Source organism: Enoplosus armatus, chromosome 16 (assembly GCF_043641665.1).
Source record: "Enoplosus armatus isolate fEnoArm2 chromosome 16, fEnoArm2.hap1, whole genome shotgun sequence".
Taxonomy (NCBI): Eukaryota; Metazoa; Chordata; class Actinopteri; order Centrarchiformes; family Enoplosidae; genus Enoplosus; species Enoplosus armatus.
In genome coordinates this window covers 14,204,036-14,229,871 of record NC_092195.1, presented here as the reverse complement: position 1 = coordinate 14,229,871, position 25,836 = coordinate 14,204,036, and the positions used below count along the sequence as shown (strand labels likewise).

At 42.1% G+C, this 25,836-nt stretch overlaps 4 protein-coding genes across 4 annotated transcripts; all 4 read left to right on the top strand.

Moving 5' to 3' along the window:
- The first annotated feature begins 703 nt into the window (after positions 1-703).
- Positions 704-8,665, top strand: pbxip1a (pre-B-cell leukemia homeobox interacting protein 1a). The gene is made up of 12 exons (XM_070921719.1): positions 704-790; positions 1,610-1,737; positions 2,808-2,892; positions 3,029-3,096; positions 3,187-3,195; positions 3,557-4,208; positions 5,639-5,872; positions 6,197-6,220; positions 6,663-6,706; positions 6,882-6,977; positions 7,149-7,329; positions 7,506-8,665. The coding sequence occupies exons 2-12, from the start codon at positions 1,666-1,668 to the stop codon at positions 8,555-8,557; spliced, it is 2,517 nt and encodes an 838-aa protein (XP_070777820.1). The 5' UTR covers positions 704-790; positions 1,610-1,665; the 3' UTR covers positions 8,558-8,665.
- A 3,121-nt stretch (positions 8,666-11,786) lies between these two features.
- On the top strand, positions 11,787-13,806 carry s100a11 (S100 calcium binding protein A11). Its single transcript, XM_070921843.1, has 3 exons — positions 11,787-11,858; positions 11,972-12,118; positions 13,467-13,806. Exons 2-3 carry the CDS (start codon positions 11,990-11,992, stop codon positions 13,599-13,601), a joined length of 264 nt encoding a protein of 87 aa, XP_070777944.1. The 5' UTR covers positions 11,787-11,858; positions 11,972-11,989; the 3' UTR covers positions 13,602-13,806.
- A 1,524-nt stretch (positions 13,807-15,330) lies between these two features.
- s100u (S100 calcium binding protein U) lies at positions 15,331-22,881 on the top strand. The gene is made up of 3 exons (XM_070921558.1): positions 15,331-15,427; positions 18,207-18,337; positions 18,671-22,881. The coding sequence occupies exons 2-3, from the start codon at positions 18,218-18,220 to the stop codon at positions 19,223-19,225; spliced, it is 675 nt and encodes a 224-aa protein (XP_070777659.1). The 5' UTR covers positions 15,331-15,427; positions 18,207-18,217; the 3' UTR covers positions 19,226-22,881.
- Positions 22,882-23,125: 244 nt separating this feature from the next.
- s100s (S100 calcium binding protein S) lies at positions 23,126-25,433 on the top strand. The gene is made up of 4 exons (XM_070921254.1): positions 23,126-23,168; positions 24,494-24,542; positions 24,889-25,042; positions 25,236-25,433. The coding sequence occupies exons 2-4, from the start codon at positions 24,529-24,531 to the stop codon at positions 25,431-25,433; spliced, it is 366 nt and encodes a 121-aa protein (XP_070777355.1). The 5' UTR covers positions 23,126-23,168; positions 24,494-24,528.
- Positions 25,434-25,836: the final 403 nt, after the last annotated feature.

Genomic DNA, 25,836 nt, shown 5'->3' with positions numbered 1-25,836 from the left:
ACCAGATTATTTTATATACCTGAAGTGGGGTGTTATGTACAGTTTATGCGAGTACACGTCTATACACATGTACATCGTGCATGGTTTTAGATGGATGATACTTACATGTTTAAGCATAGTGTGTATTTTAAATTGTAAATATATCATTTTTAATTTGTAGGGAAGTGGATGTTTTAATGTTAAAGGGTTATTGACACTATATCACATATGTAGGGGTATCAAAGTAAATGTGCCTATCACAGACAAAACAGTTAACAGACTAATTTTAGAATAAAAGGAGTCAGATGATGAAATAAATGTTCACACTGGAGCAACCGGAGTGGAGGGGTTGTCCGCTCTGGTAAGTCCCGCAGTTCAAATATAGCTCTGCAGACGTGTCAGTGTGCGGCTGGTCCTGGTAACTGCTCCCGTCTGTATATATATACGTGTGTGTGTGCACGCATGCATCTTGAGGGTTAGGTTCACACATGAAGCCGTATTATTAAAGACCGGGGGAAGGATCTGTGTCTATCACCTGTCACTTTCACCTGCGGACGTCAGTCATGCTGAGATTTGCGTCGTTTTCCCCTGACACGACACTTCTATCTGATTGGTCCAGCCTTGCTTCAGGGGCGGGAGCTCTATAGCCTCTGCTGAAATCCCATTGGACGAAAGGCGCCCTGGTTGACGTGACGCAGCTTGGAATTCCCAAAGTTCCCAAGTTCACGGGAAGAGAGGAGCGTTGCTCATACTAAAAAACAAAACGTTTTGAAGGAAAAAACAGCGAGCGACTGAGGTGTAAGCAAGTGGGGTAAATAACTCGTCTTCTTTGTGTTTAATTTGACAGAATCGAGCAGGTGTTTGAAGCGCTCGCTAACAGTTGGGCCTGAGTGAGAACGCGGAAGAGTGGGAGTGGGAATAATATACAGCCTACCATCCTTTGTTTACCATCATGAGTGAACCTTTAATGCGGTTGCTACAACAACCAAAAGCCCTAAATTTTGTTTCTTATATGTGCGAAACAGAAGCTTAGCGCACACAGTGTTGTCGACAAGTGAGTATTAACCGTTGTTCGCCCGTTTCTGGATCAATGAACTGCTCGTGTCTGGGATTTGACCATTTTTGGTAATTTAGCTGCCTCACAGATTGAGCGAAAGGATGCATCTGAATGAATGGTGGGCTGGAAATATCATCGGTGGTGAATGCTATCAGGAGATTCCTGTTTCTTCTGACTGAACCCTTTGTTTAACTGCGCAGCAGTATATTATGGATGCCACCACATCGTTACATAACTTGTATCAACGACAATCTGGTCTTTATCTTGTGCGTGCGGTGAATTAGGTCCCAAACTGTAACGTTTTCGCATAATTGAGTCCTCTTAGATTACTATTTACATAACCACTATGAAAATACTGCAGAAACGATGCATAGATTTTCATTTTGTGTGTATTTTCATGTTCAGAAATGTGCATACTTATAATTTAGGCTATTAGCCTACCTATATCTGTACTAATAACCAAGTTACAGCCAGATTGTCACATCTAGATAATGAAGTTAACTCTCACAAGGCGTATAGTGTATGCATCTGGCATGTTCAATGAAGACACGTTGTTTCTGTCGTCGTCTGCAGAAAATCATAAAGCTGAATCTGCACCGTGCTGTGCCGAGTTGAGCCTGAGGAGGGCGATGTCTGACAACAGCAACAGCACAGGCAGCAGTGGCTCCTCAACCAACAGCTGGACCCTCCTCTCCCCCGAGGTGAGACAGAGAACCAGCTCAGGAAACTCTGCTTGAAGCTCTGTGTGCCTGGATGTAATTTGGGGGATTGTTATTTTCCTTGCTTCATGAATACAAGTTCATTTAAAATATGGCATGTCTGTACTTGCACCCCCTGAGCTTCCCATAATGATACAGTTGTGGCGAATGTTTGCAAAGTATCAAACAGTGGCGGAAGAAGTACTCAGAGCTCAAGTAAAAGTAGCAATACCACAGTGGTACAAATACTCTGTTACAAGTAAAAGACCTGCATTCAACATTTTAGTTTAGTAAAAGCACAAAAGTATTAGCATCAAAATATACTTGTAGTACAAAAAGTAAAATAACTCATGATGCAGAATGACCCATAGCAGAATAATGTATTTATATTGCAGCTGGTAAAGGTAGGGCTTATGTTTTTACTTTATATACTGCCGGGTAGCTTGTGAATTTCACCACAGGATCAATATAGTCTTATCTTAACCTATAATAATACATCATAATTTATTTGTTGATTATATTTTTAATTATTAATCCAAATCTGCAAAGTAGCTATAGGTATCAAATATATGTAGTGAAGTAAAAAGTGCAATATTTCCCTCTGAATTGTAGCGGAGTAGATGTATAAAGTAGCATAAAATGGAAATACTAAAGTATAAGTACCTGTACTTAAGTACAGTACTTGAGTAAATATACTTATTTACTTTCCACCACTGGAACACTTGTTTGTTTGTTTTGTATTTCAACTCTGTGTGCAAGTATTTGTGGATGACTGCATGTCTGTGTTTAAACAGGTCATTAAGGACAAACAAGTATTCATGGGAGAAATGCGACTTAGTATCTACTTCATTGTTATTTAAGACAACAAAATGGCACATCACAACTTAAACATAAAATCCCACAATTCAATTACAGCGATAGATGATGAACAAGAAATATTGATATGTTTCCCAGTCTAGGCTTGTGTGTGTGCGTGCCTGTATTGCGTGTGCTGTAAATGTCAAAGGCAGTGTTACCAGCGAGGGTACTATGGGTGGTGAAGCCTGATCTCCTGGGATGTTCTCTCTACACAGGAAGCTGCTGTTGAGAATGTCGGGCTGGTAGATGACGGCACCGAGAGCCTGGGTGACGTCCCGAGTCTCTCTGAGGAGGTGACCGGTAAGTCAAGATCTGTGGCTACTGGCTACGGTTGTGACATAAAATAGGAATCAACGTTTAAGGCTGTAAAGTTTGCTCTGAAACCTGTTCTTAAGTTTCATATTTTAGTTTTTACATCGTGTGAATGTTATTTCAGGAGCTGCTGTGGAGTTCAAATCAAGTGAAACTTCAATAGAAACTGTCCTCTCTGAAGAAGGCCATCAGGTTGGTACACAATAAACTAGAGAATAATCTAATCAAGGCATAAGTTACTCCAGCATATTAACTTGTTATAACCAGCTATTGTTACAGCAGCTCTGTTGGGTCGGTCCACAAAAATGTCCCCACCCCCCGACCGTTGTGTGTGTGAAGGTGTGTGTGAAGGTGTGTGTTTGTGTTCATGCCAATTGGTTAAAAGGGAGCGTGGTATTGGGAGTGGCCTATCGCAAAAAGATGATAAATAAGGTAACTGGGAAAAAAACTACAGCAGCCCAGTCTTGCCTACGCCCAATACAAATTGAGAAGTTGAGACCTGTTCACTTTGAATTTTCAAATGTCACTCTGAGCAGCACAGGAAGTCATTAACTGAAAGAGAAGCAGTGTAGACAATACAGACTGAGGGTAAATGGATCAACATATAAAAGTATCCACAGATAACTTTCGTCCTTACTGCCCTTATTTTTAGGTGTGTCAAGAGACCTCTCCAGAGTCCAGTGAGGGTCCCATCCCTTCTAGTCCAGTCCGGATGAGTCCTCTTCCACCCAGCTCTCTTGACCCTTCGGACCTCGACCTGGAGAGTCAGCCTCCGGTCATCCATGACATTGTAACCAGCTCCCCCAGTGACAATGAGCACATAGGAACCACACCCTTCGTTACCAACATTGATTTGGGGGCTCCGCTCGATATTTCTGCTGCTGAACTCCTGCAAGCTGACCCTGAAGAGTCCTGCTCTGCTCCCCTCCTGACCGAGATCCCTGTCTCTACAGAACAAGCGCTTGATATGCCTGCTGATATCGGGCTGATTGCTGCGAGCCCTGCTGGGGAGAGTCCTGTCTTCACTGCTGAACCTGAAGTCAGCATCCCCACAGAGACCCTTACAGCCACTGATCCTCCCTCTCATGTTGAAGCTGATATTAGCTTTGCTTCAGAGAGTACAGAGCCACCAAGCCAAGTCCCGGAGAGCCTGGTGACAGAAAGCCCCATCAATGATAGTCCTGCACCAGAGACTGTTGGTTCAGGAGAGGCAGAGGAGGAGGAGGAGGAGGCAGCTGTGGAAGAGGAAGAGATAAAGTCATCTGAGACAGTGATCCAGGATGAGAGAGAAGAAGAAGAAGAGGGTATGGGATCATCTCTTTTTTCTTATGAAAAATAGGATGCTTTCAACTCTTCAGGCCTTCAAAAATCTCCTAAATATATATATTCATTCCTTTAACAAGACAAAAAGTCTCTACCTTCTGTTAGCTGCCCCTAGAGACAGCCATGTTAATTATATATGTATATTATATATATTATTGTACACCCATGGCAATTTGGCATGTATATCCTGCTCTGCACCAAAGTGTTGGACAAGCCGACATCACTGTCCTCACGCTTTGCTACTAGTTGGACAAAAGCCAAAAAACCATAAGAGTATAGCAAAATAAATGCCAGTAAAGTTATACATCAGTGAAACTGAACTGAAAATGCAATAGAACAAAACAAGTGAAACAAATAATCTATCATTTCTGAACACCTGATCTTTAGCTTTGGGAAATGGACAGCAGAGTCCACTCTGAAGTGAAGTCATGGCTAGAATAACCTGCTATGAGGCCCCTGAGTTGCTGGGCTCCTACTAACCCCCCATTCCTCTCATTCTCTGTGCATTGTGTACAGTGTTTCTCCACTAGATTAATACATGGCCAAGGCTTTACTGTGTGGTAATATGATTAAACACAAACTAATATAAGAATATGCACCATATAAGCATAATATCAGCTGAAATAATGAGGTATCTTCAAGACAGGGTCTTGATATTAGCCCCCTTTTTAAGGCCCTTATCATGTCAGTTAATATTGTGCTTTAGTTGTGCATATTCCCAACCAAAGTTACAATTGCTCATATTACCATAAGCCAATTGCCACGCAGTGAACATGGGGCTTTTGAGGGCCCCTGGGGGGGTCTGAGTCCCAGCAGCAGTGAACAGCTTTGCCCTGTTAGTAACTGTGTGGTTTATGGCTCTTTGTAATTAGTGCTAGTCAATAGAAGCAGAAAATGAGAGTCCTCTTGCAGAAGAATTGGTTAACATGTTTCTTATCTGTGTCACGCTATAGCAGCTGGAAAGTGATTTATCAGAATGACAGGGAGGCGTTCATCCCGCTGAGAAAATGAAGAAACCCCCATGCATGAAATGACTGTTGTTGTAATTTAGTGAGAATGTCATCCATTTCCACAAGCAGCACAGACTTTTTGTCAGCCTGTTTTCACATGCTGTTTACACACTGTTGTGTTTTGCAGTTCATGCATTCACTTAAGTTTTTGGTATTTTGTTTGAGACAGTCTGCCAGTAGATAATTATGATTTTAGAAAAAAAACCTCCAGTTCTACACTTTTATAGCCAAAGATGTTGAGATGATTTGTGACTCGGGGCCACATTTGAATACATGTGTTTTAACTTTCGGCTCATCTTTCTCAAAAATACATTATAAAATGTGACAACTCTCTGCTGTCTTGCCATTGCTTTTTCATGTTTCATGTCTTCTTGCTCTTGTTATATTTCACCCTCCGTCAGAGCCATCCAGCAGTTTTGATTTGGGCGACACGAGCGGCTTTGATGATGGACTGAGGAGGAGGAACGCCCCCTCCTACGAGGCACCAAGGCCGCGAACATCAGATGAGGAAGATGAGGAAGAGGAAGTGGAGTTCAAGCTGGCTGAGAAGAAAAAGGAAAAGTCATGGTTCTCCTTGAACAAATGTATTGTGGGTTCTCTGATCCTGCTCTTCTTAGGTTCCCTCTTCCTGTCAGGTGAGTTCCTCTAACACCTGACAAAGCCTGCTAGCGTGCTTCTGCTTTTCACAGTCAGTACAGTAAGATTAAAATCATGTTTATGATATTTAAAGATGCTTATGTTAGAAATTTCTGATGATCAGAATATGTGCACCTGTTTACAACTGTTACATCAGAGGTTAGACAGTTTTAGAGTTTATTGTAAAAATTACGTTACAACACATTAGCTTATATGACAATGCCAGTATTTACAAATGACATAAGCACATTTATTTGCAGTTGTCAGCAATAGACAGATGTCTGTTTTTAGATTCTGCCAACTAAGCTGTACTATGTCAACAGGTTTCCTCTCTGACCTGGATAATGGTAGGTCCAGTACTAAAGATAAGACAGCAGTGTAAGCTTCTGCACTAGCTGGCTAACGCTCAATAGCTTGTCCAAGCACTTATCTGGCCTGACACTTCATGCAGTGGCAGCAGAAAATGGCAATAACACGCATTCTGAATTGTACAGTAACGCTCTTTATCGCTGCTTGGAAGGACTCACTGGACGTTGAGGGTGCTTAAGTTGAGGGGAAAATTGTCTATTGCTGGCAATTTGCTTGTTTAGGCAATAAATATGCTTTTTTAATGGAAGTCTAAAACAAATCTGCCTAAATAAATAGTTTCTGTGTAGTGCACAGGTAGTGCCTGAGCTTATAGAATGCACTTCACAGCAAAAGCATCTAAAACAACTCGGCAGCTGTGTGTCAATAAAGGTGCCTGTTGTAAGATGTGTGTGCAAGATGTATTGTTTTCTTATCTGACAGGTGACTTTGACGCCTCTGAACTGAGTGACGAAGAACAAAGCCAGGTCTGTTCCTACCATCTCTCACTTCACCTACTCAATCTCAGTGTTATATGTTATCCAGTATGTGTCTATAGAGTAGTATTTAAAGAAAGAGTCTTAAAACTTAAAAGACAAATGCTAAAGATGGGATTATTTAAAAATATGTGTTTTATTCATTTGCCAACAATTGTCAATCCAGGACTGGCTTAGCAGTGATCCACAGGATATGAAAGAGCTATTGGATAAACTGACACAGGAAAACCAACAAATCGCTCAGCTGGAGGCTCAACTACAGGTCAGTATACCATATTGATGCTAATGATGTCGTTTTACCCTTTCATTATGTTTTAATGCACTGCAACATATACACAGCATGTTTTCAATCAATATTTGTGTTGTGCAGAACCTGGGTTCAACAGAACTGGGTTTGTGAGCGTCACTATTTTTGTATTTTCTATTTTTTCAGTCTCAGAAGGAAGAACTCGACTCAGCTCTGAAGGCAGTAGCAGCAAGCGGTGATGAAAAGGGTCAAGCCGATATGGAAAAAGAAAACACAAAGCTGAAGGAGGAGCTGTCGTCTCTGCCTGAGCTGAAGAAAGAGCTGGAGAGTCTGAGGGCCAGAGTGACCGAACTCAGCCAGCTCACAGGTACGATGTGGCAAACATGAGTGAAATCAGTGCTGCTGCATATTGATTTCAGTTCATATTTATTGAAATGATAATGCATATAAATACTGTTGGTATTGCTACCTCAGAGTGCTAATCTTTTGACCTTTCTCATATAATTAACCCATTATAACTTTAATATCTTGAATCCTTCACAGCTGATCAGGAAATGCCTCCGGCTACCTCAAGCTCAGCCCCTCAGCCCGGTGACAAAGGTGGTCGGAGTAACCAGAAAGCAGCTGGGCCTGAGAGGAGGAAGGACACAAATGAGGGAGGAAGGCTGAAGGAAGAACTCCAGAGGCAGAAAGGTCTTTTGGAGGAGAGCAAGAAGAGACTGGAAGGGATGAAAAAAGATGGAGGCGGCAGGAAACAAGTGAGGGATAGTTTGGAGGAGATCCAGAAGAAGCTTTCTGAACAAGTTGAGAGGTGGGGTAAGAAGCCGCAGGAGTCTAAATGGAAAGGGAACAAGGGCAAACCCAATGAGCGGGACCACTGGAAGAAAGAAGACAAGAAAGAGTGGAGAGGAGAGAAAGACTGGAAGCACAGCAAAGAGGGAGGATGGAGGGACAAAGAAGAGAAGAAGGAGAAGGAGAAGGAGTGGAAGTCTCAGAAGCAAACCTCTCACAAAGAGGCATGGAGGAAACACCAGGACGAGTGGGAGAGGAAGAAGGTGGAGCGCAGAATGGACAGAGAGGAGAGGAGGAAGGAGAAACCGTGGCACAGCCGGCCTGGTAAGAACTCCCACAACCACAACCATCATCATCAGCACCAGCATCACCACCAGCAGCCCCGCCAGCCTCACCAGCACAACCAAAACGGCTTCTGGAGAGACCAGGAGCAGAAGCTCAGACGCAACGTCCGCCCCCAGCTGGGCTGCAGCTCTGTGGAGGGCTGCGCCAGCAAGGAGGGGCTCTACCCGGTGGAGCTGCCCGAGTTTGAGGAGCTGCTGGAGGGCTACCTGAGCAAGCTTGAAGGATCCTCCTCTGAGAGCAAAGACAAGATCAGGAAGTTGGCTGCGGAGTTCTTTGAGAACGGCGTGTTCATCCACGACAGGGTTCTTTTCAGTGACTTTGCAGAAGACGTGGCAGACATTCTGGAGGACATGGTGGACGTTTTAGAGGACGGTGGGCAGAAGGACGACGACTCCCTGGAGGAGGAGATGGAGGAGTTTGAACGAGAAGCCCTGTGGAAGTTTGCCGCCACAGCTTAAACAGACAAAGAGGGGAAGAGGAGTCAAATACAACACTAAGATGCAGCATAAGTGGTGGTTTTATAGGACATTTCTTGCCTACATTCTCCTCTTCAGAGCTGTAATTGTAGTAGCTTCTGGCACAGAGTGGTTGTGCCTCTCATAAACGTGTCCCTCTGAGTCTCTAATTATAAACTAGACTTGTGCTTGTCATTTTGGACATAGTTATTGTTACCTACCTCTGTCAGGTCATGCCTCCTAACGCGAAATCCTTCAGTAATGTGTTGTGTGGATTTTCCTCAGCTGTATAGTGTTTTCTCAATACATAGTGCATGTTGCAGTTCATAATGTACATTCAAGCTGATAATATTCAGATCACACAAAAAAACTGGGCTTTAAGGAGATGGTATTTGCAGATAATTCAGTTGAGCACTAGTGCAGTGGGTAATATATAATCAGACAGTATTAGATAAGCTGTCAATTACAGAAAGACGTGTTAAATTGACTGTTAAATACTTCTCTGTCATCTGACTTTCTCCCTTCTCTTTGAAAGCAACCCGCCACTTCTTCAAACAGGTTAAAACAAATGCTGATAAACTTTTTGCAGATACCATTTGCCTCAAGTCAAGTATAACTGTCCAATCCCAGAGGATGAGATCCCGTTTTTTTCAGTGATAAGAATCGAATCAGGTCAGACCAGTTTTGTGTCAGCAGCTCTTTAGTAGATTTGGGAAAACGCACACAACGCTCTCACACAACGAGTGCTGTGTGAGAGCCCAGAGCGTTTGGGAGACTTTTCATCCCCCAACTGTCAGTTGACGGCAGATGTGTGGAACAACCAGGAACCGGTTTGTGAAACGGCTCATAAAAAAGCAATAGGACAAAGTGATAGCCATAGCTAAATTTATGACTGCTAAACCACTTTAGCACTTTTCTCAAACATTCACATTTACAGTTTTTTCTTTTCTCACTTTTCACTTCTGTTATATTTTTTTAGATCATTAGTTCTCTTTGATGTTTTTGGTCATGTAGCCATGGGGACCTCCAACACATGATCGATATATGCTGGGTATCCCAGAGCATTCAGAGTGAAAAGTATATAGAGTTTATTGATCTATAGTAATCCCCAAAGAGTTTCATTTAATGGATTTGTTAATATGCCATAAATTCGTTTTTTTTTCTCATTGCCTCTTATTTTGTTAGCAGGTCAATGTTAACTGACTTGCTCACAAGTGATATAATAATAGTTCAAGAAAATGGCAAAATGAGGAGCTGCTGCATTTTGTTTTTCAAATTTTAAGTTAAATGAGCCAGGCAAATAGTAGTCCATTAAGTATTTCAGAACAGCTCTCCAGCATTGGGTACTTCTTTGAGACAAATGTTATTTTTTGTTTTAGTGTTTGATTCTAGTGATATTTGATTAGGAAGTTTTTTCCCTCTTTAGGTGGATGTGAAGTTAAAATCGACAGGTTGTGATTGTTGGTTCTCATTTCTCAGTGGTTGAAATAAGCTTTGAAGTGTTTCGTGTTTATTTATTCTGTCAGTACACTGCAACTCTTTTCCTTATATGTAACGAGAAGAACCACAGACTGTGTCCCAGGCCATACACATTGAATGTGTGAAAATGGTTTTATTTCGGTTTTCAGAGATTTAGTTTGCCAGCTACTGCTTACGTGCCTTTATTATTATTATTATAAATATGTTAGATTGGGCAAGAGGTCTTAGATTTATTTTGCTTCTGCAAGTTTAAGAAGAAAACCGTTTTACAAGTTTACTGCTGTTTATAGGGCAGAGAGTGAATGTCATAGGGTTTACACATGAAGTGTTGAACAGATTTGTGTTAAACGTTCTCCTCTGTTTGTTCAGAGCAACTTTTTGTTTTTTAAGTTTTTAGACCAAAGGGATCAGAAGAAAGCTTAATTTCAACATATGAATCCTTTAGTGAAACACATTTCTGAACGTTTAATCAATATTTGAAAGTTATTTTTGTCTTTGTGGGACAACAGTAGGGCTCTGTGCTTACTGATAATGTAGGAACTGCCTTAGACATGCATGTAATTGATCCCCGGACAAATGCATTGATAAATTTGGAGCATTTTTAATTTTTTTCCATCATCAGTTATGTCCTCTTTTAGGAAGTCAGTGTTAAGTTCAATAAATTTTTCATCATTAAATATGTGTGTTTCATTCATTATATGGAGAAATTTTAAAAAAGATATATCACAGAATGTATCCCCTGCTTCAACGTTAAGTATCAGGATGGGTTTTATCAATTAACTTATCTTAATACTGAAAAATGTACAATGATACCCAGCCATGTGTGACTCGCAGCGTCTGACTCACTCTCTGGCGGGAAGTAGTGTTGGCATGAAAGGCATCTATTATCACAGCTATGATGGAAAACTAAAATATTTACATCCAGATTAAATACTCAGAGCAGGAGCTTACACGTCCACAGGCACTAACTCCCTTTCAGCTTGTACACGACACATGAACCAACCAGGGTGGCAGTCGGTCATTGACCCGACGTGCTGATGAACGAGAATGTAAGCAATGATTGAGAACAGTCACTAGGAAACTACAGAGAGAGCTTGTCATTCTTTGAGTTCTACAAAACGAGTCACCATGCAAGCATCTCTGTGTGTTGGTTTTGCTTTTTTTTTTCCACATTAAAAGTGCTGGTAGATCAGCAACTACAACATACCTAACTAACAAGCTTGAGAAAAGAAATGAGAGAAAGTTAAAATACTCAAAAACGTTGCTAGAATGTCAGCAATCTAATAAAAACATCTTAAAATGCTGTAAAATGTGAAACCATTTCTTTTTAAATCTCACTGCAACCTCTTACTCCTGCAACTGGACTGACTTACACATGAGACAGCGTGTGTTGTCCTGAATGCGTATTATTTGAGTCATGTTTTGTATAAACGAATTACTGCTTAGACAGGCATGATTCAGCCGCTTGATTAGAATGGCCTGACTAAAATGCAGTCAGTAAATCCCTTGTTCTGCAAACACACTGAAATGGGTTTTGTGCTATCATCAGTACAAATTTGCCCTTTGTGGCACAGAAAGGCAATTTTTTTTCTTGTTTTGTGTGTGTGTTTATGAGGCTGTGCAGTTTTGTGATGTGTGTCCCCAGCGTAGTGGAAATCAGGCAGAGATAAGGTCAGCCTGCTGGATGGGGGAGAAGAGGGCAGGTTAAGTGTTTTCCGCTGATGTGTGCATCAGTGAACGGAGATGAAGCATATATATTTGGAGAGGTGATGGTCGGAGTGGAGTGACACGGTTCTTCATACCACACAGCATCTCAACACGAAAGGTGAAAGCACAGCCTCTGGTTTTCAGTGCAAATCTACCTTTGACTCGTTTCTTCTTTAAAAGATATTTGCAGCTTTGTTGAGTCTTTTGTTTCTCTATTCATTCACCATCCAGGTCTCAGCACAAACCATCATGGAAGCTGCCATCTGCACCCTTGTCACCCAGTTCAAGACGTATGCTGGGAACGATGGATCCTCCAGCACCCTGAGCAAAGACGAATTCCACAAGCTGGTGAGCTCCCAGCTGCCCAACTATGTCAAGGTAAATCTCTAAATTGTTCTCATCCAATTTGCCTGCTGATTGCTATCGACTTTGCATCCTGAGCACCTACAGGTTGACATTAAGGAGACTGTGCTGTATTATGCAACATTAAGGTGTCTGAGGCGTCGCTGTACTGTTATCCATCCTCATAAGAAACCCATTCTTGCAGCCACTAAGTTTTACAGATTACTTTCTCTAGGTTTAGCACGATGTTACACACATCATCATGTCCAGGCCAGTGGTGGAAGGAAGTATTCAGATCCTTTACTTAAGTAAAAGCACTAATATACACTGTAACACACCCTGTTACATTGAAGAGTCAGTATAATCAGGAAAATTTACTTAAAATATTAAAAGTAAATGTCCCCTGTGACTGTTATATTATTATATATTATAGCATTAGATTATTATAACTCATGCATTAATACAAAAGCAGGATTTTACTGTTGTGGTTGGTTAAGGTATTTTGTATCGTACAGCAACTAATGATTATTTTTATTAGGGATTAATCTGCTGATTATTTTATCCATCAATCGATTGATTGTTTGGTTTGTAAAAATTCTGAAAATAGTGAGAAATGCTCTCTACAAATTCTCAGAGCCCAAAGTGACACACATTATTTACATTATTGTAATTACATACTTTTTATATTCCGGTTTAGTGCCACATTTTTATGCTGTGTGTTTGTGTATGACGTCATTCTGAGGTCTCATGCTACAACGTACAAACAATATAATAGGGCTGCAGCTAATTTTCTTTTTTAATCTACCAATTTTCACATTACTCGATTAATGTATATTAATGTGTTTCAAATGTAATTTCAAATCTTAACTTATCATTAGATGATGTCCAGCAAGTCTTAAAATGACTTGTTAGTCAGGAAAATGTATTATACTACATAACTTACAGTGTTATAAATGAAGGAAAGCCAGAAAATGCCATGTTTAATCAGCTATAACCACCAAATATTTCATAGTTTTACTCGACAAATCACTTAAATGATGAACTGATTATCAAATGTATCACTAGTTAATTCAATATTTGCAAGTGTAACGCTGGATTGAATTTCTATGAAAGTGGAGGAGAAATAATCATGTTTGACAAATATGTAAGACACTATATACGTATGCAAAATATATGACTTGCACATTTTACAGGATATATTTAATACATGTTTTGTAATGGCCATTGTGAGTGCTAGGATTTGAACTGTAATTGAATTTGCACTTCAGTTCTATTTATTACGACACTCAACCATTAGGTGGCAGGACAGTCCTGCAGAGCAGCTGCTGCAGCTCAACAGTGATCTTGCAATGATCAGGGTCTCCCCTCTGTGATCCCCCCACAGAACGCCAGCGATCCCGGGGCGATCGACGAGCTCATGGGCTCGCTGGATGAGAACAACGACGGGGAGCTGACTTTCTCCGAGTTCTGGCAGCTGATTGGAAAGCTGGCGAGCAAACAGGGAGGCTTCACTCAGTAGAGCTCGCCGTCTTCTGTCAATGTGTGGCTTTGGAGCAGATTGTGCAACACCAATCAGCTCAATTTAAGCTGTCCAACTACAAAGTCAAAGGCATTCTTCTATCACTCCACCACTGCCACATGTGTAACTCTTTAGTTAACCATTTGTTGAATACAGGGAACTTTGAATTAAAGGCTTCATTGTCATGAACCCTCAGCCACCAATACTCTGTCTCCTGTCATTCATTCACCACATTATATGATGTCCAGCCACCCACATTTGAGCGGGAGTGTATTACAGCCTTGATTTAGGGGCCTGTAATCCTATACATGTTGCTGCTGCCACAACTACACCATGCAGACCATATCTTGTTCCATAGAGCTTCATAATGTCTGTACAAAGCTGCCTGTCCGAGCGTTAAGCACGCGGTGAAGCAAATGCATAGCCTGGCCTTCCCTGTCTGTCAATGAGGCCTCAGTGGACTGTGTAATGGGGATATGTGGACCAAATATATCCCATTATGTTTGGGAGGACTCATTGTTTTTGGAGCTTTGTAGTTTAATTGCATTGTGCTTGTTTGGCTGGTGATTCTTGGTGTAACGGTCACTTTGTGTTAATTCTGATGTCTAGACAGAGTTATGTGTGCTGGCGTGCTCCCCAGCTGTTTTACAGCCCGTAGGCCTGTTTTAATTTTTGTAAAAAAGAGACAAGGTGCTGCTAACTGATGTTGACACCGCGGATCTCTTTGACAGATAAGAAAATGTGACCTTTGTATCCAAATTACACATGCTAAAGGTGCCAGTGCGGGAGGGTGGAAGATGACGGGCAAATGACTCAGCGGCACCACAGTGGGAGACGAAAAGAGCAGGGCACCCATGTAGAGTAGGCTGTGTGTACATTGTCTGTATGGGGAAGTCTCCTCAGTTGGCAGTTCCCTTGTTAACGTGGAGGCTTGTATCTCACGTATCCACAGAGAGAAGCACCAGTAGTGAGATTTAATCAGTGGAGGGAATTTAAAAATACTTTGTGAAAGCCCTTTCAAGAATCTGGCAAGACCACTTTATCTCTTGCACCACTTTTGCCACCCACTTTTCACTGTAGTATTTTCACTTTAGATTCACTCTCAAATGTTCAAAATTGGGGAAAAGATTGACCCTCCGTCACACCCAAAATTAAGTTTTAACTGTCTTTTGTTGCTGAAAACTGTGATTTTGTTTGTGTATGTTGGATGTGTGTCCCATCTGTGTGTTGTCCAGAGACACACACGTGTTTTTTTAAAAGACACATCCTCCCTAAAAAGGATTCTAAGATTATGGATAATAGCTGTACTTTCAGTTTTAAAGTGGGTTTTTTTTCTATGTCTACATTTAATAAGTGAAATAGTTTTGAAAGTGTCTGAGCCTCTTGCAGATGAAGTAATCCCACCCGCCCTGTCCCCTCGTCCCCGCAGATGAAGCCTCTCCAAGCCATAAGCCCGGCTAGTTGGCGTGAAACCGTGTAAATCACACATGACGCGAAACAGCTGGCCCACGAGCCAAAGATAATTCCAATAAAAACCCATGTTTAAGTGTTTTGATACACTTTCACTCCCTTTTCCTGAGAGTTAGAGCCGCACTCTTCCACATTCCCAACTCTCCCTCTGGCTCTTCCAGGTACACGCCCTTTGACTTGTCAGGGGGGGAAGTTTTAAGGAAAGAAAAAAAAAAACCTAAATCACGGAAGAGATTCTGCTGTCCTACTAGTTTGGCAAGTTCTCTAGGCTCAAAGCAGAGAAAGGCGGAGAAGAGGGCAGAAACTCAAATTTTGCGCACATTTATACACTTCTCTTGTCCCGCAGACTGAATACGGTGAGTTGAACGCGTCTTTCTGGATTCTTTGAAGTTTCTCCTGCGTATGAGCATTGTATTTGTTCAGAGTTTTTGCCACGTTTCGATAAACTCTTGCAAGAGCCGTCCCTTGAAACTTGGCCGCGCTCTGACTGCAGGACGGTTTCAATGACTCCAGCCCTTCAGTTTGAAGCTCACGTTGCGCTTTTACAAAACAGTAAATGATCATAGTTGTTGGCTGTTTTGCTTTTATTTACGTTTACGTGCTCGGTTTTATTGACCGTGTTTGATTACCATATGCTCTCCCTCTCTCTCTCCTTCTCTCTCTCTTTCTCTCGGAAAGATATTTGATATTTTGATGTAGATCAGTTGTCAAGTTGCCGATCAATTGCAAACAGCCCATCAAAAATTGAGGTGACTTTGGGTGTCAGAGTATTGAGCTTGAATGTAGAGTATCCAGTGGGCGTCCGTGTCGCGCGTTATAGCGTCATTTTGCGCAAAAAGCAACATTTTGCGCACACTATGCTTTTTCATAAAGAGACCCGCAGGAGTGACAGCTTGTCTTGCTGAGTGGGTTTTTGAGGAGTTGTGTCGTTTATGACAACTTCTCTCAATACTGTCTTTCAATGATTCAAACTGCGTGTGGTGTTAATGAAGATGAGTCCTTGGTGATGGTGTTGCGCACGCATCTCGACGTTCAGCTTGTCTGTATTTTCAAAACCTAACTGAGGAATTGGATGAAAGACAACCGCCGTACATCTGCTCACCGCAATTTACAGCCACAACCTAACTTGTTCCTCTGTTAATATTTTATGCCACACGAGCGGTAGTATTGTCATTACTCTGCGCACATACCGTATCACATTCGCCCATTTGGAAACGCAACACTCAATCTCCTTTGGGCTCTGGAGGGAAACGGGAAACCTCTGGTTGTAGGCCTGTGCATTTAATTATTTGTTGCAGTTGGTTTCTTCTCTTTTTTTGGCCTTTTAAGAAAAATAAGGAGGATCAGTTTGTCTCCTGAATGACGTGGGACGTGGGTGATGCAAGCCTTGAATTCATTTGTGGAAATTAGTGCACGCGTCTCTCTGTCCAAGCAGGCAATACCACCTTAAGAAAGGTCACTAGGTAAATAATGAATGTGTGAATGGACAATGTCAATCCAAGAATAGAAGAAATGTCTTCGCTGGTTGTTTTTGGACAGGAGGCACGGAGGGCTGTTGAGGCCCTTGTGTTCAGGCTGAGGAGGGTGTGTCACCTTGCAGGAAGAAGTCCCCTAAAGTTTCTTCAAAACACAGGCTGTGTCTGTAATATAACAAAACCTGACAAATGACATGATGCAGGGATGGATTTCTTTTTTTTTCCTTTTTTTTTTCTTTTTTAAGATACTTATATATAAAACATTGTTATTGCTCAATGACAGCTGCATTGACAATCAGCTATGCTTACTCTACTACATGAAACTCGCGGTTGTATTGTGCTCATGTGGTGGCAGAAGCAAAATGACAGTTAGAGAGCCGCAGAGTACAACCTGAAAGGGGCCGAGTGAAATGTTAGGTTTTAATGACCCTATGCTACAGTGTCAGTCCTCTCTGCCTCTCATGGTATAATGACACTAACAGCCACATGCCCTAATTGGTCATATATGCTTGTGGTGACAGCTGTAGAGCAATTGCTCGGCTGGAGGGTGTTGGAGTGTGACATGCACTTCTGTAATTGAGATATTAGTTCGCCGTCTACAAATGACCACTCAGCTGACACGAGCGAGGCGGCACCCTGTTGAGACAAGGAGTCTGCAGTGTGTTTTCTCACTCATAAACCGTTGTTTGCTCTGCAGCATTTGAATACCGAAGCCGACAGACGAGTATGGTCGCCCTGAACATATCCTCTCACTGCTTTGGGGCATACTGGCTCGGAGTTGGCCTGTAAATTCCTGTCTAAGTGATCTCCACAGACAGCAATGAATGGAATTCCTGCAAAGATGTGTCACCTACTGGCATGTTTTACATTTTGGTCAACGTCTGTAGAAACTGTCAAGTTCTAAATTTATGATTGTGTCTCTCTCTCTAATTCATGTAACATCAAGGTAGACATTTGTGCATGTTTTAAACCTATAGGAATTTGCTGCTGGTATGTAACGGAAGCCTTAAAATCCTTATCAAGCCCCATTGTCAAATAGGTGTATTTGTGTACAACAGCGTGAAGGCAAAGTGAAAATGAGACAGTGGCAGGCAACGGAAGAGAGAGTGGCATTGAAAGAGAGAGGCAGGAACAGCTGGTGATAGAGAGAGAGAGAGAGAGAGAGAGAGGAGCAGACAGGGACTAGGTAATCCCTTAGGTAATCTGAAGCCCAGTCCCCTCGGTAGCTTCAGCAGATCAGATGACCTATCAAAGATCAGAACTTCCATTGTGCATCACAGCTTGTCTCTCAATCAGACTCCCTCTCACCCTCTCCCCTTATCTCACGTCACCGTCCCTCCCTTATTGCGGCTCTAGACTCAACACCTGAAACAAAAGGCCTCGTGGGGACACGAGGAGATCCTCTGTTTCATTTTCCACTGGATGTGCCCTATCACTTGAATGCGTTTTGAATCAGACCATCCTGGAACTTCCTGCCTTACACTGCACGCAACAGCAGCAACAAGTTTAATCACTTCTGCGGCATCAATCAATCAATCAATCTATCTATCTATCTATCTATCTATCTATCTATCTGTCTATCTATCTATCTATCTATGTGTCTGGCTATCTGTCTGTCTATCTGTCTAACACCACTGTCTTGACCTCTTCCTTTTCCCAGAGAGAGGAGTCATGGAGGCTGCCATTCAGACCATGGTGAAGATCTTCCTGAAGTCGACCAAGGGAAAGGAAAATCTAGGAAAGAAAGAATTCCAGGGCCTTGTCAAGAACCAGCTCTCCAACATCCTTTCGGTTAGGAAATCTTCATTGAACCTCTCTGAAATGTCACCAACACTTGCATTATGTAACCACAGTAGTCTTGCATTAGCACTAGCAAGTTTAAACCTGCCCAGATTTTGAACATGAGCATTGTGACCAAATGGTGGTGTAATATAGAGCATGTGAACTGGGAAAAGTGATCCGATGTGATAGAATGACATTCATCAGCATTATAATGTAAATAGAGCCACTGATTGAGGGTCATTTACTAATCGTGTATGGTGATTTCACCAGTGAGAGTCCAGGTAGAGTTACACATCATCATCATGCTTGATTGTTTCATGGTTGTGTGTGCCCATTACCCAGGACACAGACAGCAAGGAGGCAGTCAACAACATGGGACAGGGCCTGGATGCCAACCACGATGGCAAGGTTGGTTTTGAGGAGTACATGAAGCTGGTCGGCTACCTGGCGGTCTCGCTCAGCGAGCAGCGTAGCCTCGCCAAAGAGGAGTCTACCCAAAACGCTGCGTCCGGACAAGTGGCACAAAGTGCCCAGGACAAAGAGGAGGAGAAGCCAGAGGCAAAGCCAGAGGCAAAGGAGGAGGCAAAGCCAGAGGCGAATGAAGAGGCAAAGGCAGAAGCAACTGCTGAAGTAAAGATAGAGGCAAATGCAGATGCAAATGTAGAAGTAAAAGTAGAAGCAAAGGCAGAGGGGGAGACGAAGCCTGAGGCAGCAAAGGAGCAGGAGGACCCAGCAGCAGCGGTGGTAGTAGCAGTAGAGGCGGCAGCAGCGGCAGTGGAAGAGGTGGTGAAAGAAGAGGAGAAGGAGGAATCAAAAAAGGTGGAGGAAGCTGTAGAGAAGCTGGCTGCAGCTGTGGAGGAAGAAATTGAGAAGAAGACAGAGGAGGCGACCTCATAGGGGACAATCCAGTCCTTTACACAAAGAAATCACACTACACGCTTACATTCAACACTACACGAAACACAGCATTAATGCCAAAATAAGTTGGTAAGCCACTGAAGAGTTTTTTCAAATACACTCAACTTTAAAATACCAAATATCAGTAAAAGTTCAAACACTACAAACCCAGCTCTGAAGAAAACCCCATTCCTTATATATGATAAATAATACATGTACATGACAGTAGAATTATTGCTTTGTACTACAATTCACCACTATGTTCATATGTACAGCATGTGCATCCCACTATATCGCACATTTACCTCATTATGATCATATACTATGATAGCATGCGGACGTACACTATCATATGCATGCCATATCCCTGTGAAAACTTTACTGCAAAATATGATTTACCTGCAGCCGCACACCGACACACGTGATCAAAGTGTCACTGTATGTTAACATACCACTGCAGCCAAGATGTTTAAACCCCGTCCTCTCCCCACTTTTGTCTTTATCTGGGTGTCTTCTTCAACTCTTCTACACTACTTACTGTGCATTAGTCCTCAGTAAAACATCAGCATCTTGCTAAGCACTAACAGTTTAGCAGCAAACGGAATAGTTTGAAGTTTTTAAAATGCGTTTATTAGCTTTCTTGCCAAGAGTCAGATGAGACGATCGACACCACGTCTTATATGTGTCCATTGAATATGAAGCTACAGCCAGCAGCCAGTTAGGTTACTTATTAACATGTTATATCTGGGCAGTTTAATCTGGTTTACACTTTGGTTTTCGTGCAGATTAAACAAACAAGACGTAACGTCTGAAGAAGTGAGGATTTTGTTGCCTTGGGACAGAGCCAGGCTAGCTGTTTCCCCCTGTTTACAGTCTTTATGCTAAGCTAAGCTAACTGAGTACCTGACTTAATTTTTACCGTACAAACATGAGAGTGGTATCAACCTTCTAGTCTAAGTCTCGCCAAAAAAACTAATAGGCATATTACCCAAACCTTTGCACTATTCCTATAATGGTTGCATGAAAATCTGTCAATGACACTTCATAGAATTTTGACATTCTCATCTTTTTAACTCACAATGCTATGGAGCTGATTTGGCATGACAATAAACACATTGTTTTGCTGAAGCTTTGATTTAATTCAGCTCATCTTAATTGTGTACTCAGTGTCCCATCACACCCTCTCCTCTATCTTTCGGGCCTACATTATGGGCTCTCTGTCTCTTTCTTTATCTTTAATCCTAGACAGGTTCACTTCATGTGGACCTATAGTAAACTCTCTTCACTCGTAGTCAGCCATGGATTAGGAACTGGAAGATCAGGTGTGGCCCTTAGCTAAATAATTAAGCTTCAAGAATGGAATCCACACCAAAGGACCCTTGCGGTCAAAAGGGAGCCCAAAATAGTCCCATGGGAGTAGGTTGGTGACTATAGGAGCAGGTCAGAGAAGGTGTTCATGCAACCTAATCTACCTGGATTAGAACTGGTAGAGAAGAACAAGATAAACACCAAGAACAAGAAACCCATAACATGTCACTTGGTGGCAATTTTTATCTCTTTCCGATACAATTGGTGCATTTTTATTTGGTGTGTGTCTTCCAAACTATATGGTATTTAAACGGTCAGGTTCTACTTATTGATCCGTAAAGGCGCTGGATGGTACATGATCTAGAGTGACCACAGGTAGCACTGGACTGGAGTGACAGAAACTTGACCTTTGTTTTGGAGGCTCTCTCTTAAATTGCTCATTGTTGCTTGTTGTTTTCTGTTGGTTTTAGCACCACTTGTTCAGGCTTGCGTGCATGTGTGTTTGTCGGTCACACCCTCATACAGTTTAAAGACCCCGTTTGACCTGCAACTGGATCCTTGAGCCCCAGGCATTGGGAAACTACTGGATTAGGCATTTGATGGGTAACACACCCTGGGACACAAACAATTACATGAAAGTAATCCCAGGCTCCAGTGACCCTGCCCATCAGACGAGGTGGTAGTGTCAGAGGGATCATTGTCGGAGGTTGTGCTTTTTTTAACAAAACAAGAATACTGAGCCATCAATATGAATCTATGTGGTGCGATCTTTTACAACAGGCTAATACATAAGACGTTGCATGCTATCAGAAATTATTTGCTAGTATTTCCATTGCATTGCAATTATTGTGGCCAAATATTTAAGTTCGACACGGCCTCTTTATATTTAAATTTTTAACTCTTTCTCGTTTTGGACCACTATGGAGATCACTTGAAAATGTACTTCTTTGTCACATTATATGCAATTTGTTAATTACAATTTAATGATTTGTAAATTGTCTCATCATCAATAATGCAGCCATGAGAAAAAGGCTCGTGTTGCAGGCCTGCCATGTTATAGGTCTACCTGGCCAGCCGCGTAGTGCTCAAGGGACACACATTTTGGGCACACTACCAAATGTGCACCTTCCGCACTGTAACAGCACCTGGCACTTCAAACTGCTCAGCAGCAAAATGGGCAAGACAAATAAACCTGAGTCATGTGGTCACCCTGCCTCACTGCGACACTCCCATTGCAAATATTCTCTCATTTACACTCACTCTGCTCAGCCTTTATACTCATTCTACATTGCGTTTCCTGCATGCTCTATAACTAACAAACTTATTGGACATTTTGGGCTATTTACACTAGCCTATATTATTATTTCCTTTATTAAAAAAAACTATATTCTTTTTATATCAAAAACATTTTCTAATCATGGTACTTCCTGTGAATAATGGAAACATATCACTCTCTTGCACCATCTACAGCCAGCTTTCTGTTCAACATGTACATAGGCCTCAGGCACTTGCATCTTGTATATATATATATATATATAGTATATATATATATATACTGGCAAGCTGCATACCTTATTTGCTATTCCCCATTGGCCAGGCAAGTTTTGTGCATCTTTGTGTTCTTTGTTTGCTCTCAACCAATCATCATAAGCAAAAGTATGGTAAGAAGAAAGTGGAGTCTGGTTAAAATTACTGTATTTGCACCACCAACAGATTTGGAGTGAACAGTCCTGGGTTAAATATCATCTGGAAATTATTTTATCACAGCTAATGCTTTCTTTTAACCTATTTGGAATAGCAAAATGGACGGAGTGAACTTTGAGAGCTAAGCTTTCTTTCAAAAAGGTTGAACTGTCTGCACTGGTAGTTTTGTTACTGTCCCATAGTGTAAACCCCACCCAACCTTAACTCCACGTAGATTAAAAACATGCTGGAACGAAACACAGCAGATTTGCAGCAGGGAGTGTTTGCAGCCGCACATAAAGTCTCATTCATTCTTTTGACAAAGTAGATGAAGATAAATCCTCCCAGTCCGTATTATGTTAAGTGTATATGCAAGTATATGGATGTGGTTGAAAGGCTCATTGGGTCAAAATGTTTGTGATTATGGGACCATTCCCAGGATATTGCAGGCTTTCATCATTGTGCGTCGATGTACTCTGTTTATTTCCTGCCAAGTACTAGAGGGTGTGTGTGTTAAGCAGTTGGACTCATTTCAGTCCACTGTCATGTCCAGTAAAAACTCCACTATGCTAGTATTTCAACTTCATATGTAACGCTGTATCATTTTTGCTTATTTGATGTAACATGTGTAATGGTTAGTATTGAATAAAACTGTGACAATAAGATATTTGTACTTGTGGCCTGCTATGTGCTCGGTTATTTGCAAGAATCCTGTTATCATGTGTGTGTGATGGAGAGAGGAAGGGAAAGACAGCACCTGCAAGGAGAGAGAGAGAGAGAGAGAGAGAGAGAAGCAGAGTATGTAAGTGGGTGAATGAGTTTGGGGGGGAGGAGGAGGGAGATAGGCAGGTGATATTTAAGCCACTGGCAAACTCTCTCCCCATCCATCTCTGCCTTGGCTCAGTCCCCTGCACCTCTTCAAAGACAAAGGAGGCCCTCCATCAGCACTCAGGTAAGACGGACAGCTTGGAGGGGTTGCTTCTCTGTACTTTCTCCTCTGTATCTGATGAAGGTTTCTTTGTAAAGGTAAAGTAAATAAAAGCATTTTATCAGCCGTGCAACTGCAGTAAATAGCTGTAGAATCAAAAACCTTTAGAGGAGAACGACACTGGGCAGTGGGCGCCCAGCAGAAGACTTCAAAACAAAATAGTGGGAGTCATTAGAACTGTTTCTTGTAAAGGAATTGTTTGAGTTCTTTTGATGTGCGAGTTTTGGGAAGAGCATGATAGGAAATGTATACAGCAAACAAGTGAAGCCAATAGGGATTTGTTTCAAAGCAAGAAATGACAAAGACTGGCATTAATGTAGAATAAAGTAAGTAAAATGTATGAATAACAACTATAAGCATTGCATGGATGTACCACACTATTAGTACTGCAATATTTCCTGCACTATAAAATTCAATTATCCTTTTTTTTAACCAAATGTTTTACTTTCTCACGCAACATGGATATTGTTCAATAATTTAAGTTTACATAGTTCATATTCATTATTACCATACTCAGTATTGTGTTACTGACAGCATTTTCTGTCTCCATGGTTTCCTTTTGTATTGTGTCAGTCAGTGAGACAGATGACCCCTATAGATTTTCCAGTTAGCCAGCTTTGGTGTCCACTCGCCTCCTCTTTTGTCTCCGCTGCCTACAACTCTGACCTCTGCGGTACAATGCTGTGCGGCAAGATGAGAGGCAATAACCGGTGACTGACATTAGCATCCCTGTCTCCTTTTGTAACAGCTGATAGTTAATAAATCATGCACAGGGAGACTGACGGATTGATTGTGTCCCTCTGTATTTTGCGTGGTTATGCATTAGCCTCAAAATACATTATTACATTAAATCCCTAAACTTTAAACTTGAAGGTTGAATGTGACTGAGCGAGTGTGGAAGTGAATGAGTGCCCTTGTCTGTATGCACAAGTTAGTGTATAGGTTACCAGGTTACTCGGCCCCTTAGCTTCTGAGTGTGAGTTTTGTGTTTCACTCCTGGTTTCCATTTTGAATGACAAGGCTGTTACACGATCAACAGATAGAGTAGTTTTACACTGAAACCACCTTTCATTGATGATAACTGTTACATGCATTACCAATTCAGCATACAAGAGCGATAATCCAAGAGGTGGACCATCTAAACTACTCAAATGTTCTTTAAACTTCACTTTTTCATATGCAGCACATGAGGTGATATGAAATGTTTTTTTACACCTTGAGACCGAAAGTCTTCACACTGTCAACTCTGCATCATTGACAGTGACTTATCTGTGTCCTTGTGTGCACAGTCTCTCCACCAGAGTCCAGCACAAGAAGCTCCAAGATGCCGGACACAATGTGTGTAAGATTGTTCGAAAAAGCTTTTCCAAAGCTGTCCTCCATCTTTCCATCCAAACCTCTGAAATGTAAAACCCAGTAAGGCCTCACACACATAGTGCCCACACCACTTAAATTAGGGTCAGTAATAGCCTCTGCACTGCACGCAGAGCGTTATTTGACCCTGTAGAAATGGGAAAACCTCTCTGCTTTGGTTTCCTTCCATCCATCCATCCATCTGCCTGTCCAACTATCTTTGTCTTGGAGGTGGCTTCACCCTCGATTGCTATGTGACCGCACATGCAATTGGGGGCTGGAGCGGGCATTTTATGGTAGAGTCTGACCTTTTGACCTGATACCTTTCCAGCATGTCCAAGGAGCCCAGTTCCAACCTGGAGAGTGCCATGCAGATGCTCATAAAGACCTTCCACAAGTACTCGGGGAAGGAGGGTGACAAGTACACGCTGAGCAGGGGGGAACTGAAGGAGCTGCTACTAGAGGAGCTGGGGACTTACTTAGGGGTAAGAGAAGTGTGTAAGGAGGCAAATATGTGTTTTTTTACAGTCATGCAGTTTGAAAATATGCGACACACAAGTGAAGGTATGCGCTCACATACTCAGACACACAAGTTCAGACAAGCTTGTGCAGTGATGTATGCCCACACACACACATAACAGAGAACACATTCTTAACTCTCTTGCTCCCCACTGACAGACCTCCAAAGATAATGAAGCAGTTGAGAAGGTGATGAACGACTTGGACGCCAACAATGATGGGGAGGTGGACTTCACCGAGTTCATCATCCTGATGGGCGCCCTCACTGTCGCCTGCAACGACTTCTTCCTGGAGTTCAAGACAGACGAGAAACCGAAAGACGAAAGCAAAGGCGATTCAGCGGAGAAGAAAGATTGAATCAGTGCAAGAGGGAGGGGGGGGAGAAAAGTGGGAGGGCGAGGTGGAAAGAGGGAGAAGAGGAGGAGGGGGGTGGGAGGAGGAGGAGGGGAAAGAGCTGTAAATCAGGCAGAGATAGAGGACAGAGTTGTAATGGATTTTCGTCTTACAGCTACAGCTACACAGACAGTTTGTGGGTTCACAGAACACGGGGCATCCAGCAGGACTAGTGTTTTCCCTCTGCAACAATTTGTTCATACCACAGCATATCTAGTTGCACTGTTCTCAAAGCAGCGAGCAACTTCACATACAGAACAGGGTATATTTCAACTTCTTTCAACTCACATATAGCAGTTTTGACAGTTTCTTGTATGCTCGGGAGTAAGGCCCTGGAAGGAAAGGAAGTTAGAGGTTTTGCAGAACG

Bases quoted from the DNA above. Each gene is read 5' to 3' on its own strand.
- s100s (XM_070921254.1), top strand. The intron at 25,043-25,235 runs GTAAGAGAAGTG...CCCCACTGACAG, and splicing joins AGCTGGGGACTTACTTAGGG to ACCTCCAAAGATAATGAAGC.
- pbxip1a (XM_070921719.1), top strand. From the start codon at position 1,666: ATGTCTGACAACAGCAACAGCACAGGCAGCAGTGGCTCCTCAACCAAC. The intron at 6,978-7,148 runs GTCAGTATACCA...CTATTTTTTCAG, and splicing joins AGCTGGAGGCTCAACTACAG to TCTCAGAAGGAAGAACTCGA. The intron at 7,330-7,505 runs GTACGATGTGGC...AATCCTTCACAG, and splicing joins CGAACTCAGCCAGCTCACAG to CTGATCAGGAAATGCCTCCG.
- s100a11 (XM_070921843.1), top strand. From the start codon at position 11,990: ATGGAAGCTGCCATCTGCACCCTTGTCACCCAGTTCAAGACGTATGCT. The intron at 12,119-13,466 runs GTAAATCTCTAA...ATCCCCCCACAG, and splicing joins AGCTGCCCAACTATGTCAAG to AACGCCAGCGATCCCGGGGC.
- s100u (XM_070921558.1), top strand. From the start codon at position 18,218: ATGGAGGCTGCCATTCAGACCATGGTGAAGATCTTCCTGAAGTCGACC. The intron at 18,338-18,670 runs GTTAGGAAATCT...CCCATTACCCAG, and splicing joins AGCTCTCCAACATCCTTTCG to GACACAGACAGCAAGGAGGC.